This window comes from Kogia breviceps, chromosome 3 (assembly GCF_026419965.1).
Source record: "Kogia breviceps isolate mKogBre1 chromosome 3, mKogBre1 haplotype 1, whole genome shotgun sequence".
Lineage (NCBI taxonomy): Eukaryota > Metazoa > Chordata > Mammalia > Artiodactyla > Physeteridae > Kogia > Kogia breviceps.
In genome coordinates, this window is record NC_081312.1 from 187,924,396 (window position 1) to 187,939,365 (window position 14,970).

The 14,970-nt window shown below is 42.1% G+C and overlaps 1 protein-coding gene across 7 annotated transcripts in view; it reads left to right on the forward strand.

The window, feature by feature from the left end:
• Window positions 1-14,970, forward strand: part of MPP7 (MAGUK p55 scaffold protein 7) — a 424,300-nt gene that overhangs the window by 212,812 nt on the left and 196,518 nt on the right. For 6 of the 7 annotated variants that reach the window (XM_067030594.1, XM_067030595.1, XM_059058692.2 and 3 more), the window contains one exon: window positions 10,016-10,232. In XM_067030594.1, coding sequence (XP_066886695.1) covers window positions 10,196-10,232 — 37 coding nt within the window. In that variant the 5' untranslated portion in view covers window positions 10,016-10,195. Of the gene's footprint in view, window positions 1-139; window positions 183-10,015; window positions 10,233-14,970 lie in introns of those variants that run through there. The other variant, XM_067030593.1, reaches the window with a different exon arrangement.

A 14,970-nucleotide genomic window follows, 5' to 3' on the forward strand; every position in this document is an offset into this window, starting at 1 on the left:
TTAATACCTGAAGGGCCAGTACAGAGCAGATACTCTTTTCATCAATGTAGGATTCACCGTTTTTCTGTACAATGTAACGTTAGCGTTTTGAATTAGTCTTACGGGGCTTATTCTCTTCGCTTTCAGCTTTGGATGTCATTGAAGTAGATGACGTCAGTGGTGATGCAGATCTACCCAAATCGGTCAGTAACTGGGGAGATCTCTGTAGCGCCAGCAGGTAGAGGAGTTTATCTTTCTGTGGGTCTTGTCCTTTTTTTTTTTTCCTTTTTTTTTTGCAGTACGCGGGCCTCTCACTGCTGTGGCCTCTCCCGTTGCGGAGCACAGGCTCCGGACGCGCAGGCGCAGCGGCCATGGCTCACGGGCCCAGCCGCTCCGCGGCACGTGGGATCCTCCCGGACCGGGGCACGAACCCGTGTCCCCTGCATCGGCAGGCGGACTCTCAACCACTGCGCCACCAGGGGAGCCCTTGTCCTTTTTATGTTAAAGAAAATCCAATTTGTGTTTCTTTTTTTTTTTTTTTTTTCCTGTACGCGGGCCTCCCTCTGTTGTGGCCTCTCCCGTTGCGGAGCACAGGCTCCGGACGCGCAGGCTCAGCGGCCACGGCTCACGGGCCCAAGCCGCTCCGCGTCATGTGGGATCTTCCCGGACCGGGGCACGAACCCGTGTCCCCTGCATCGGCAGGCGGACTCTCAACCACTGCGCCACCAGGGAAGCCCCAATTTGTGTTTCTTTATAGAGAAATAAATGATCAGGCTATACTTGAGGTTAGAGGCTTCCTTTATTTTTATTAGCAAATAAAATTAACTAATTTCCTTGTTTAAAACCTGAAATACATACTGTTTACTATTTATTTTTCAATACATTGAAACTGACATCGTTGTTTCTTGAAGCATTTAGTTACAACCTGAGTGAATAAAGTTACTTCATTTGTGGAAATGCCCCCCACCACCCCGCGCCGCCCAAATAAATAAATAAAGTAGATGAGTATGTAAGAAAATAGGACATATAGGGACTTGAATAAAGTCTCGTGTGCAAGAAGCTGAGGATTTCCGTTAAGAGTATTGAGACCACCGTGGAGGAGAACTTAGTACAAAGCTGTCTGTATTATAAATGAACAGGGCTTTTGAATTAGATATTTGCTGTTGTCACTATCTATGATACATGTGTAAATATGCATTAACTTTAAAAAATACATGTGTAAATATGCATTGACTATAGAGTATTACATTTAGTTTCACTCTTTGGTCCTGTCCTTATTTAGAAAATACAGTTAATTTGGTAGCATGACATAATTAATATTTTGCAAATAAGAATTGATATTTGGGAAGCTTATCTTTTGATGGTTCTGTTGTAGGGCCTGAGAAACTGATGAAAGTGGACAGTTTGCATGATTTCTGTTGTCAGTAAACGGAATCATGTTTATAAATGTCCAGATTCATTGCAGATGTTTCTGGGAGGCTACATTTTAAGCAGCTATTGTGTTGAACCACACAATATTTATTAGTACCCAGTAAATACCGGTGTGTAAATGCTTGCATGATTTATGTTATTTAAAAATGATACCAGCGGTTTCCGTACGTGATCAATTTATCCGTCAGGAAGGGCTAGGTTGAGCTTCAGTAGCAAACGGCTCGAGCCCCGCGCTCACCTCTTGTTCATGCGGCGTGTCCGTCGCGTGTCGGCAGGGGGCGCTGTTCCACGACGTGCTCTGTCGGGCAGCTGGGACGCTGGACCGCTGTGAAAGGCGAGGCGTCGAATGTCATGGTGGCTCTTAAATGCACCTTCCTGGAAGTGACAAACCCGTCTCCTTCGTGTTGCCGGTCAAGGCATCGGGGTCTGCCGGAGAAGGCGTGAAGTCTGGTGGCCCAAGAGCAAGCTAGAGGGTGTGGATCTGAAATGTGCAGTTTCCTTACTCGTAAATAAAGAGGATCAAATAAAAGAAGGATATCAAGCAAAAGACTGAGAGAGCGGGGCAGCTAATATTTGAGCATCTGTTGTGTTCCCAGTGCTTCAGATACGTCTCATTTGGTCGTCACAAGACGTAACGACTCATAGAAATGATTTCCATTTGACACCGGAGGGAGCTGAATAGACGGCATTGAATTGAGAGTGAAGAGGCAGCACCGAGTGGTGTGGTTAGCAGCGTGGGCGCTGGATTCACACCTGCTGATGGGAGACTCCCTTCAAGCTGTGGCTTGGAGCAAGTTGCTTAGAAGTCAGTGTCCTCATCTGTAAGACAATGATAATAGTCCTTATGTGATGAGATATTGTGAGAATTAAATCAGACGTTGAGTTTTTAACCTAATGTCTGGGAAATTGGGTGCATTCAGTGTTATCTGTTGCTCACATGTGTGTGTGTGTGTGTGTGTGTGTGTGTGTGTGTATTTTTTCTTTTAATTGTTTTATTTGGTTTCCCAAGGTCTCCTATCTTGTAAGTTGTGTGTGTGTAGTAAGTGGTAGAATCAGGAGACTGGAGTGTCTCCTGCCAAAGCCTGTACTCTTTTCATTAGAGGACCTTTAAACGTTTGCTAGATTAGAGGACGTGAAGTAGAGAGTGAGGCAAGTGTGGTTGAAAGTTATTCATAGAAGCTGTCATCTGTTGATTGGCTGCTATGGGTTAGGTGTTGTACTTACGTCGTTGCATGTACTCTCATTTCATTAAATCGTCTGGCCAAGACCATGGAGTCAGGAAGGCAGGGCTGCGCTCTCATCCGAGGTCTGTCCTGTGTCCAAACCTGCGTTCTCTTCGTTAGGCTGTGCTGTCTCCCCGTAAGTAACATAGCGAGGTTACGCTGGCCTTGAAGGATCAGGTCAGAGCTCCTGGCAGGCTGGGGTTGGTGACATACAGAAGCACTTCTGACTGGGGGCTGTGATGCAGTTTTGAGGACATATGATGATACAGTACAGGCTCCATCCTCAAGGAGATCTAGTGGGGGATTGTTAAGCCCAACAGAGATGCAAAATTACATCGACGTATCTTAATTATAAAAAATGATCGGTTTCTTCAGTAGAGGGGACTTCAGGGAATGCTGGTGGATTGCTGGGGAGGATCTGGGACTGAGAATTAGTCGCGGAAAATGCAGTGCAGAAGTTATCGTTCTCCCCTGCCCCCATCAAATAGAGGAAAGAGTTTAATACAGCAAACAAGTGGTTCGTCTATGGGTGATAGTGTAATCTTGAAGACTGTCCGGGACTTTTTAAAAAGCAGTGGGTGGTAGAAGATGAATATAGTGAGAAAAGGTCGTTGTCAGAAGAGCCGTCTCACCGTGGGGCTGAGGCTGTGCACAGCACGGGAGATGCACAGCACGGGAGATGCACAGCACGGGAGAGGCTGCTGAGGGTCCTGAGGGCGTCTGGGAATAAATAAGCACAGGGTCGCGGTGCCCTGCTTGCGGCCGCGCTTCAGCTAGTCTGGCGCGGGGTCACGGCTGGCGAGCACCAGGTCGCTCCTTACACCCGGGCTTCCCAACGAGCGGCAGGTGAGGAGTCGTGTGGCGCGAGCCGCGCAAGCCCTGATGCTGATGAACGGGGGTCAGTGCCCCTTCCCGTCCGGTGAAGCCCCGGGGTCCTGGGGCTCCTGCGACTTCCCTGGCAGCCTTGAAGCCTGACTCCTAACCTGGGGGGTTATAAAGCATTGTTTCTCTCATTTCCTCTCTTAAGTCTTCAAAGGTTTATAAATTCTTTCACTGGGAGTCCTCTTTGCTGTCGCTTTGGTTTTTTCCCTTCCATTTGTGATATGTAAGTTTTGTATTACGTAATAATTGAACCCTGGTGAGTTTGTCAAATGTGAGATGTTTTATTTTTTTGTAATTGCCCCCCCCTTTTTTTTGAAATCTCGGACTTTCTGCGTTTGGTTGTATAAAGCATATTTTTGTACATATGGCACCCTATTGCCTTGCCAGTTGTAAGTATATTTTTTTATTGTCCCTGTGTAGACAGAAATTGTAGAGAATTTTTTTATTGTCTGACAGAGTCTAAGATTCTTGGAATAGACAAAATTGAAATGTGATTTTGTTTATGATTAGGAATTGCATAGGTTAAAATTCCGTATCTTTTGTTTTGCATACATTTCTGCATAATAGAAAATTGACAAAAATTTGAACTTTCTTTGAATATTTAAAGAATAACCAATAAAGAAGTTGCTGGAAAGCGTGCTCCTGTTGGACCCTGAAGTCACTGGCAGATGATAGGGTATAATGTACAGGACGGTGTCAGCAAATCTGACCCTCTACTTTCCTGGAAATAAAATACTGTGGGAACAGGGTCACACCCACTCATTTGCGTATTGTGTGTGTTGAGCCTGGAGACCACAGAGCCTAAAATGTGTACTGTCTGCCTTTGGTAGAACATTTGTGCCTGCTCTGGCCACAGACAGCAGTTCTCAAACTTTGGGGTCTCTGGACCTTTTTAGACTCTTAAAAATTATTGAAGACTCCAAAGTGTTTTGTTTATGTGTGTGATATTGATATTTACTGTATTGGAAACTAAAACAGAGAAATTTTTAAAAGTTTCAATTCATTTAAAAAGAACAATATTAAACTTGTTATATGTTAGCATAAATCATGTTTTTATGAAAAATAACCGTTTCCCAAAAAACAAAAACATGAGTGAGTTGGGAATTCCTCTAATGCCTGCCCGAATAGAAGACAGTTACATTCTCAGATGTGTATACTTTTCATTTGTTGCTCTTTTAGTTGAAGGATATGAAGAAAAACCAATCTTACACAGATCTGTAGTTGGAAAAGGGAGGAGTATTTCAGTAACCCGTTCAGGTAATTGTAGATGTTCTTTGTTGCTGCAGTTGACCCTTGAACAATGTGAGGCTTAGGGGCGATATTATCGTTCATGAAGTTGAAAATCCACTTGTAACTTGTAGTTGGCCTTCTAGATCCATGGATTCAGTCAGCTGCGGATCCTGTAGTCCTGTTAAATCTGTGTATAACTGGAGCCGTGCAGATCAAACCCGTTGTTCTTCAAGGATCAACTGTACCTCAAAGCTCGACATGTGGTAGTTGCAGTGTTGCAGTATGGAATCTGAAAGCACATCAACAGACGTATCACATTGGAACTTTCAAATCTGTTGGTCTGTCCTGCGTTTTGACTGGATCTTTTATTCACACATTATTTTTTAAAGTATTGTGCATTGATAATTTCAAAAATATTGGTTCACTATCCACAGGTTGACACAATATAAAAAAAAGCACATTTGCTCCTATCACCACTGATCTTGGAAGAGCCTGTGGGTTTGGGGAAGCTGGTGGACCTGTGCAGAGCGGGAACTGGTTTCAGGGTGCTTGCATGTCGGTGAACACGGTGCCTTGCAAAGCGAGGACCACCTCGAGTGGACACAGGTTTTATACAATTCTACTTTTGTGCTTGAGTGTTTATGCTTTATCATTAGCAATGCCTTGAGTCAGTTATTATTACTTTTATTACTTCATTAAGGACATTCTAAAATCAATGCCCTTCCGTCTTTTTTTTTTTTTTAAATGAGACTGCTTGGTAGTGAAGAATTAACTAGGACGAATAGTTTCCATTTGGTACTGTTATCTTGATTTGTGCTAAGGTACCCATGGGTTTGTCCACCAGTACTTTTCATCATTGGTGCAAATGTCCACACATTGCAAAAGGCAAATAACATCTTGATGGTTTTATGAAAATAGTTTGACTTCAGGGACGCCTCTGAAAGGATCTCAGAGACCACTGGTGTCTGCAGACCAAACTTTGAGAACTGATGGTATAAAAGGTTTAAGTACCACTTTCTGTAAGCAGATTGATGCCACCTACCTGTATTGCTTCCTGTATTTTCTAACAATTATAATTTATGAAGATTTGCTGCTTGCATTGGCTAATACAACTCATGCATCTTTCAGGTAGAGTTTTTTTTTTTTTTAATGTCAGGTTTGTTAAAAAAAAAAAAGGTTTACTCTTTTTGTGTGTGTTATTGCTGTTAGGTTTTGAAAGTGTAAGTTGAGAGTATTTGTAACTCATGAAGTAATCTACCATTGGATTACTGGGCACATTTACTGTCTCTTGAAATGATGGGATGTTACTATGATTATTAGTTTATTTATGATGACAGATAATTAAAAGTTTTCATATTCTTGAATACTCTTACAAATAGAGAAGGCGTGAGTTTGGAAAATTAGGTCTGGTACCTGATTTCTCATTCATCTGTGTTAACCTCGTGTGTGTGTGTGTGTGTGTGTGTGTGAAATATTGTGATTTATATAATAAATATATATTTGGTATTCTGTGTAACCGTTTCTGCTTCTAAAACCCTTGGAATTTCCTAAGTGATAAGAGTGACAAAGGTGTCTTTCATTTTTCCTAGCTACGTTCAGCCATACCTTTGTTTATGTGACTTTTGGGAAGCCCTTATGGATGGGGGCTGGTGGGGAGGGCAGCCAACCTTGATTGGAGGGTTGGAGCTTTCAGTCCCACCCCACAACCTCCAGGGAGGGGAGAGGGGCTGGAGGTTGAGTTCAGGCACCAGTGGGCCAGTGATTTAATCAACCAAGCCTGTGTGATGAAGCCTCCATAAAACCCCGAAAGCCTAGGGTCTGGAGAGCTTCCAGGTTGTGGACCCGTGGAGATTTGGGGGAGGGCGGCTCCCAGGGAAGGGGTGGGAGCTCCACCTCGCCCTGTGCAACTCTTCTGTCTGGCTGTTCCTCATCATTTCCTTTTACAGTTAACCAGTAACCTAATAAGTAAATGTTTTCCTGAGTTCTGTGAGCCCCTCGGGCAAGTTCAGTGAACCTGAGGGAGCTGGGGGAAACTCTGATATGTAGTCAGTCAATCAGCACAGGTGACAACCTGGGTTTGCAGGTGACATCAGAAGGGGGCCAGTCTTGTGGAGCTGAGCCCTTACCTTGTGGTATCTGGCTCTATCTCCAGGGAGACTGTGTCAGAACTGAGTTTAATTGTAGGTCGCCCAGCTGGTGTCACAGATCTGCCTGGGGTGTGGAAAACCACCTCTGCTGTCAGAAGTGAAGTATTGATAGTGGAGGAGATACACAGGAGGAGTGTGTGCGTGTGTGTGCGTGTGTGTGCGCGCGTGCGCACACATTAATAAAAGTTTTTGCAGACGCTTGTTTCACTGGGTGCAATTAAGACTTTCTTTAGGGAAAACTCAAAAAACTTTCTGCTACAGACACTTGCACTTCTCTGGTTGACCGCTAGATGTCATGAGTGCCCCGGGAGCCCTAAGGGTTGCCCAGGGCGGGTAGAAACTGAACATTGTAGGTTCTAGACCTTCACTGTTTCCATATGACGGATGCCAGAAGAACCTGATACAGTGTGATATATAGAAGCACGGTATGACTGGAATAATGAAATTTCAAAAATAAGCCCTTTTAAAGGAGGGTTGTAATAGTTCTATTGAGGATCGTAAATGCTTCAGGTGCACTTGACGCTGCAGTTTCGTTCCTGGCGTTTGGGTCGCTCTCTTTTTTATGGAAAGATGGATTGAACTTCAATTTAAGAATATTCGGTAATCCCTCTCAGGACGTACTGTAACAGCTGGTATTTTTGTGTTGTAGTAAATCGATTCCATACAACAGTCAGTAATAATCATGGCTGGATTCTGACATTCCAAAGCATTTTAAATAAGTTTAGCCAAAGAAAATAACATGATTACTACAGAAATTCAGCTCAGTTTGAAAGTTAAACCCAGAAACTCTGCCTCGTTCCACAGAATATTAACCATTTTCCTGGTTGGGATTTTATCAAACCATTTTTTTTATTAATATACTTGTGTATGTTCTGAGAAGATAATTATCTTGTAGCATATATTTCTTAAATAATATAACTTTGGAAAAAACTTAACCTTGATTGTTTATTGTGAAATAAAAGATGAGAAATACTGTTATAAAATCTTTTTTATATGGCGTACGTGGAAAGCTGCAGCATCAACTCAGGAGGATATTTTGATGTGAAATGTAAGGTGGTTTTAGTATTAATAGGATGTTTGTTTTAAGCATAAATTGGCTTATATGGTGTATGTGGTTTATGAAATTGAAACATTGTAAGTTCTTTAAGGCTTGAAGAAAGTTGTAGTTTACATGGTATAGATTATATGGTATGTGTATTTCTGTAGTTAGGTAATCTGTACCATACAAATTATGATTTATGGCATAAAGAGCTTAAATTACATACATACACACTATAATAAATACCTACCTACATACCTACATGTATGCCTTTTGTCCTAATGGTAGAAATATGTGTGCATATACTTTACAAGTTATAACCGTTTTTCCCTTTTTTCTCAGCAGCAAAACAAAAGTTTACTAATTGAATGCGTTTTTTAAATTATGTATGGTCTGTTTTTTATTTTTTTTGCATTTGAATCGAGGAGCACTTTATGTAGTTGAATCTTAATCCTGATTGTTAGGATAACTTACGAAAACAAAGCAGAGTTGCCTTTTAAAATTATTAGGGAAAACAGCTTCAGAGACGGGCACTAATGAAGCCTTGCTTTACCTTTTTCTGTCTTATTTTTAGCTTAGTGATTTATATTTTCACTTGGTATTTAAAACAACTGCCTTCATATTTTCAATTAACACAGAGGATCTCTGTACGAATTTGTATGTGTATTTTAACTGTGTCAGCCTTTGTAATGTAAAACAAAACTCAAGACGTTGCACGGGGTTGCCAGGTCCAAGATAGTCTATTTGATGGTGAATATTTTTATGCTAACGTTTACTTTGTTAATTAAAAAGCTAATTTAGAAGGCTTTAATAGAATCTTATAGTTCGAATTTTTTCATGAGGAATTTGGCAAGCTCATTTTCTTTATTCTGTAATATGAATCAGCAATTTAAAGGCTTTAAGAACTGAAGTGAGCCAGTTTTTCAAATGTTTACAGTATCTGTTTTTCTTGTTAATATACGTTAAAATATGCTTTTAAATCACCGAAACTTGCTTTATAGAGAACTGGGGAAAATGCATTAAAAAGTGAATTTAAACATGTTGTGTGGTTCTTCTGATTTCTGCGAAATGTAAATGCGGTGTATTTTCCGTTATTAGGCAGCCGTGGTCCAAATTTAAACCACATGGCGTCCTCCTAGGTGTAGGCCAATGTAAATTTTAATCTTGCTACTTTTATGTTTTCATTTTATAATCTCATTACCTGAATTTTAAAAACCCAGTCGTAATTAGTTAGCATTCATTGTTTGAAGGGTGTTCGTTGGATTATCCAACAGTTCTAAATTGCTGTTCTCTTCATTTGCATATAAGGAAGTTAAGGCTTAATAAGCTTAAATAACTTGTCCAAGATCACAGAGCTATAGCAGGATTCGAGATTAAGCAAACACTGGAGCCCTGGCTTTTAGTTACTCTACAGTATAGTGCCTTTACTGCTTATTTGGGGTAAATGTTACTTAAAATAGTTATTTAAAAAATTGATATTTTCCAAGATACATCAAAGCTTAGTTTTTACTAAAACAGTTTATTTTCATATATTAGCTTGGATTGCTAGGTTTAGTCTAGATTATCAACAGTTCTGTAAATCTATAATATCTTGCTTCAATTCTAGTATTCTTTCAAGGTTGTTTGTAATCTTCAGTTAGAGAACTTTGCAGTTGTTGTATTAGGATGAGTTACTTTAAAAAATTACAATTAGTTATAAGTTGTTGACAATTGAGAGAATCTCTGCTCTACATTTAGGAGTACAGTTTTGAATTCTAACAGAAGGGAGGAATTTAAGGTGACGTTGGCTTACAAAAGCTTCCTCAAGTTCTCCATCTATGCAGTCAGTGGTTCTCAAACCAACTGTAAAAATCTTTAAGGAAACCTTGACACATTCACGAAGAACTTTCATGTTTTTAATTAGAAATCCCACGTCGAAATAAAAAACTCTCCCATTTCATATTTGTCTGTGGTCTGTAGAAGAAATTGTGAAGATTGTGCTCTCCCTAATAAAGTGTTGGAATCAGCATTTTGAATTAGTTACAGAAAGTTGCAATTTAGTAATCTTGCCTCTTTTATTTTTAATGTGTTCCTTTTCTTTGTAGAAACGGACTGCAGGAGACATAGATCTGGGCAGACAGCGTGGCTGCAGGCCTTGGGGTCGGCATCCCTGCCGCCTCTGAACGGAGCGTGTTGGCGGTTCGGGGCCCAGCTCAGCCCACATCCCGCATCCCGCATCCGCATCCCGCATCCCGCATCCCGCATCCGCATCCCGCATCCGCATCATGCCCGCGCTGTCCGCAGGCTCGGGGAGCGACACAGGTATGGAGCCCGTGAGGGGCACTTTTCCTCCCGTCCTCACGGATCGTCCAGGTCACAGTGAAAACCGGCATTGCTTTAAGCGACTGCAGACAGGCTTGTCTTTCTGAAAGCAAAGTGAGGGCCATCATGGCCTCAGGATAAACTGGGGGGCGTGGGCGGACCGCTTTCTCGGGTCCTGACGGCCCCGGGCTGATGCCCTTGTGCTGCCTTGCATTTTGGAATAATGCCGTACATTTACATTTCTTTTCTTAAAAAATAAGTATTTTAAAGATACAGAAAAGTGTGGACAATATCACGGTGCTCGTATTACCTGTCACTCTACTTTAATCATAGCTGTGAATTTTGGGGGGCCGTATTTGCTCAGACCTTTCATTTTTCCCCCCCATTTTTCTATTTTCTTTCTTTCTGTCCAGAGGTGAAAACTGTTCTGAACTTCATATATGTCATTAAAGAACTCAATTAAAACAAGCACATTGTTGTCAGTTGTAAGACGTAGTGATCCTTAAAGATTTACAAGAAAGGGAAAAAAACTCATGCACGTATGTATGTGTGAAATCCCCTCTTTCTGACCTGATTTAGAAGGTGGGGTGGGGGTGGTCAGTGCCCCTTGGAAGCCCTTTTCTGGGGTTCCCCGGAATCAGCACTTTAGAAAAATGTAGATTCCTGGACCCTCCTCAGAATTATTAAAACAGAATGTGAGTGGGGTTGGGGAGCTGTAGCTTGCTTTTTTTTTTTTTTTTTTTTTGCGGTACGCGGGCCTCTCCCCGCTGCGGCCTCTCCTGTTGCGGAGCACAGGCTCCGGACGCGCTGGCTCAGCGGCCACGGCTCACGGGCCCAGCCGCTCCGCGGCACGTGGGATCTTCCCGGACCGGGGCACGAACCCGCGTCCCCCGCATCGGCGGGCGGACTCCCAACCACTGCGCCACCAGGGAAGCCCTGTAGCTTGCATTTTTAAGACCACTCGGAAGAGGGGGTGGCACAGAGTGTGGCTAAAGGGATGGGCTTTGTTGCACTGACCACACGGAGTTCGTTGGCCCCATTAACACCCTTCTGTAACCGGCTGGGGTATGTCTTGTCCTGGACAGTCACTGGCACCCTGATTTTTAAAGAGCCGAATCACGAATGTGATTTTGTGCTGTCTTAGGTGACACTGGCCTTCTCACGGGCACTGTTTGCCTGTATCATTCTTTGCTATTTCAAGCAGAGCCATACTTAACACTTTGGCAAGTTTTTTCTTGTCTTTATCCATCAAGAATGATGTTTGTCGACTGTGATTTGCCCTGAGGATTAGTTTTTCTTAGGAAGTGAGTTTGATTTTCAAATTACATAAAAATCTTTTTTTTCTCAAGACGTGAACTTGGAAGCCGCTCCTTTGGACAAATTTCTTTTTTCTTTTCAGTTTTTATATAGTCCCACATTGTGTTCCACTATATAAAATGAATGACTTAAGTTTCCGTAGTGGTTTGGGAAATTATAGATAAAATTTATTTGAACCATAAATTTACTACAGTTTATGTAGTAAATAAGTTTTCTGCCTTGCCGTTCACCAAAAAACACCTTAGTTTAATTGAACGCAAAATATTGTTGGTTACACGTAACGTGGGGAATGATTAAAGTGGCAGTTTAGGCGTCAGTCGTGAAAAATGCCATAGGCTGTTTAGAATGGAAAAAGGACTCTAGCACGCATAGCTGTGGCCCGCTTGGTGCAAACCTAAAATACTGGTGCGACTCACTCCCGGCTTTGCAATCGTTTTTGACCAGTGTGTCCCTATAAGGTTTGCATTGGGCAGAGGAGGTTGTTTTAAGAGTCACTGCATTCAGGGGGGCCCCAGGGTGTGGGCGCCCATCAGAGGCTATGTTCCCTTGTCCTTCCTTGTAGACCAGAGGCCATTGATCAGTCAAGGGTCATTGTTACTGTCAGCAGTGTTGCTTAGCGATGGTCTCCAGGGGAACAGCGTTAGCGTAGCCGAAGGGCGATCTTACGCAGGGGGAGAGGGTGCGACTCACAGGGGCCCCAGTGCGTGCGTGGCGCTCACATGGGGAGGTGCTTGCTGTGTAAATGTAAACTTCCACCACTTCCTCTTCCTCTGAGAGCAAACAGTTAGTTACACAAGTAATACGTAAAACTACACAGATAAATAAAGGAAAGAAACCCTTCTACATGCTCTTCCCCTTCCCCCAGTCTCCTTTCCTTTCTCAGCTTGATTAGTTTTCCTGCAAGAGTTTTCTGTACATGAAACACTTGTGCGCCTTCGTAAGTAAATGTGTGTGTACATAAGTGTATTGTTTTGTCTTTTTTTCTTATGTTTTAATCACAGATTCTGTCATACTTTATGGATTGTTGTGTGACTTTCCACACCAAGGACAGTCTCGAAGAGGTACTTCTGTGCTGTGTGTGTGTGTGTACACATCTGTATATATAGGTAAACATAGGTCCTCCAAGTCCTCTTCAGCTGACGCAGTTTTCCATTGTGTCACATCACATTGTGTGACGAACGAGACTACTCAACGAAAGCCCTGGTTTTGTTCCTTTTGTAATGTTTCAGGAGAAGAGATGTACACATTTCATGGATGTTGTCAGATCGTCCCCCAGAGGTATTAAACCACTTAATCCACGGACAGTATCTTACAAATCGTTTCCCGCATTTTCTTGGCAATGTTCAATATTATGCCCTTATAATTTTTACCAGTCTGATGGGGAAAATCTGGCATCTTAAGTGTGAAATGTGCATTACTACCAGCATGGAGCACATTTCCCTTTGTTTACTGGCCATTATTCCTCTGTGATTTGTCTGTTCTTATCCTTTCCCCATTATTGTATTGATTTATCATTTTCTTATTTATTTGCGGCATTTCTTTATTTGTATTTTGTGTATTAACCCTTTGGGTCATTTTAGGTTGAACACCATTTCCTCTGGTCAGTCATTTGTCCTTTTTTTCTTCCTTAAATAGTATCATTTTTGAAATAGAAGTTGAAAACTTTTATATGGACAAATCAATATTTTCTGTATGGTGAATGCTTTTTTCCTAATGCTTAAGAAGGTCTTTCCAACCTAAGGCAGGATTGAGAAGATAGTCTCTAAGATCTTCTTTTAATAATTAAAATTTTGGGACTTCCCTGGCAGTCCAGTGGTTAAGACTCCGTGCCCCCAGTGTAGAGGGTGTAGGTTCGATCCCTGGTGGGGGAACTAAGGTCCTGCATGCTGCATGGCATGGCCTAAAATAATAATAATAATAATAATAATAATAATTTGTTTTTACACATTTGGAATTTCAGTCCAACTAGTTTGCATGTGGAATGAGACAATAATCAAATCTTAACATATTTCCCACGTGAAGAGCCAGTAGTTCCAAAATCACTCACTCAATAGCCCAGCCTTTTTACATAAATGTGTGTTAGCCCCTTTCGTGTATACATATGTTCTGGGTTTTCTTTCTTAGCTATTATGATCTGGTGATCTTATTTTAAAAAATTATTTTTAAATGAACTTTATTTTTAGAGTAATTTTAGATTTAGAGAATGATTATGAAGACAAGACAGAGAGTTCTAATATCCTTTATACTTGTTGCCCTGATTATTAACATCTTACCTTAGTTTTGTACATTCATTTCAATTAGAAAATCAATACTGATACATTATTATTAGCTAAAATTTATACTTTATTCAGGTTTTCTTAGTTTTCCGTTAATATCCTTTTTTGGGTCCAGGGTCTCACATTATATTCAGTTGAGCTCGTCTCATTAGGCTCCTCTCGGCTGTGACGTTTCCTTAGGCTTTCCTTGTGCTTGACGACCTTGACCGTTTTCGAGAGCAGTACTGGTCAAATATGTAGTGGAGTCCCCTCTGTTGGAATTTGTCTGACGTAAAGCGCCGCTGTCGTCGTGTTGTATGTTAAGGGGACGTGCTGTCGACTCGGTTTATGACTGTCGATGCTGATTGAGCGGCTGACGTGATGTTTGCCCCACGTCCCCACCGCGAAGCGACCCTGTCTGCCCACCCTGTCCCGCTGTGCTCTGGGGAAGGGCGTCTGCGTGCCTCTCACATCGAAGGGAGCGTGTCCTGCCCCCTCTCCTTCAGGGTGACGCATCCCTGTAACTTATTTGGAATACTTCCTCTCTTCTCTCCCATTAATTTATTCAATCCTTTTTCATATCCGTGTGGACTCTTGGATGTTTATTGACACTTCGGGACGTAATTCTACTTCACTTATTTTGTTGGTCAAATTGTCGCAGCTTTGGGGCCACTGGGAGCTTTTTCAGTTGGTTTCTTTGACGTATCCCTATCCACGGGGGCTTTTGTTTTCAACGCTTCCTTACTTCGGGCGTGATGGGATGCTCCGGGTTAATCTTGCAGTGCCCCATCTAGAATCAGCCATTTCTCAAAGGACCCCCAGCTCCTTTTATTAGGAATGGGATTAGAAGCCAAGATCTGGATGATAGGTTTGCACAGTGTTTTTTCTTTTAGTCCCTCTCATCTGGAAGAGCAAAGAAATCCATGTGTGTATACTGACCTGTGCTGTATATGCACATACATGAACATTTCTATGTGCAAACATCTGTAAGTGTATTAAGCTACATGTGAGTTCTTACTGGCGGCTCCAACTCTGATGCATAGGAAGTGGATCACTGTAGCCTCCTTCCCTTGTCTAGAAATTCACTCCGGCGACCACCACCCACCACGCACCATCTGTCTACTGAATTATCCTGCCCACTGTGCATGTGTAGTAGTGTCCAAACT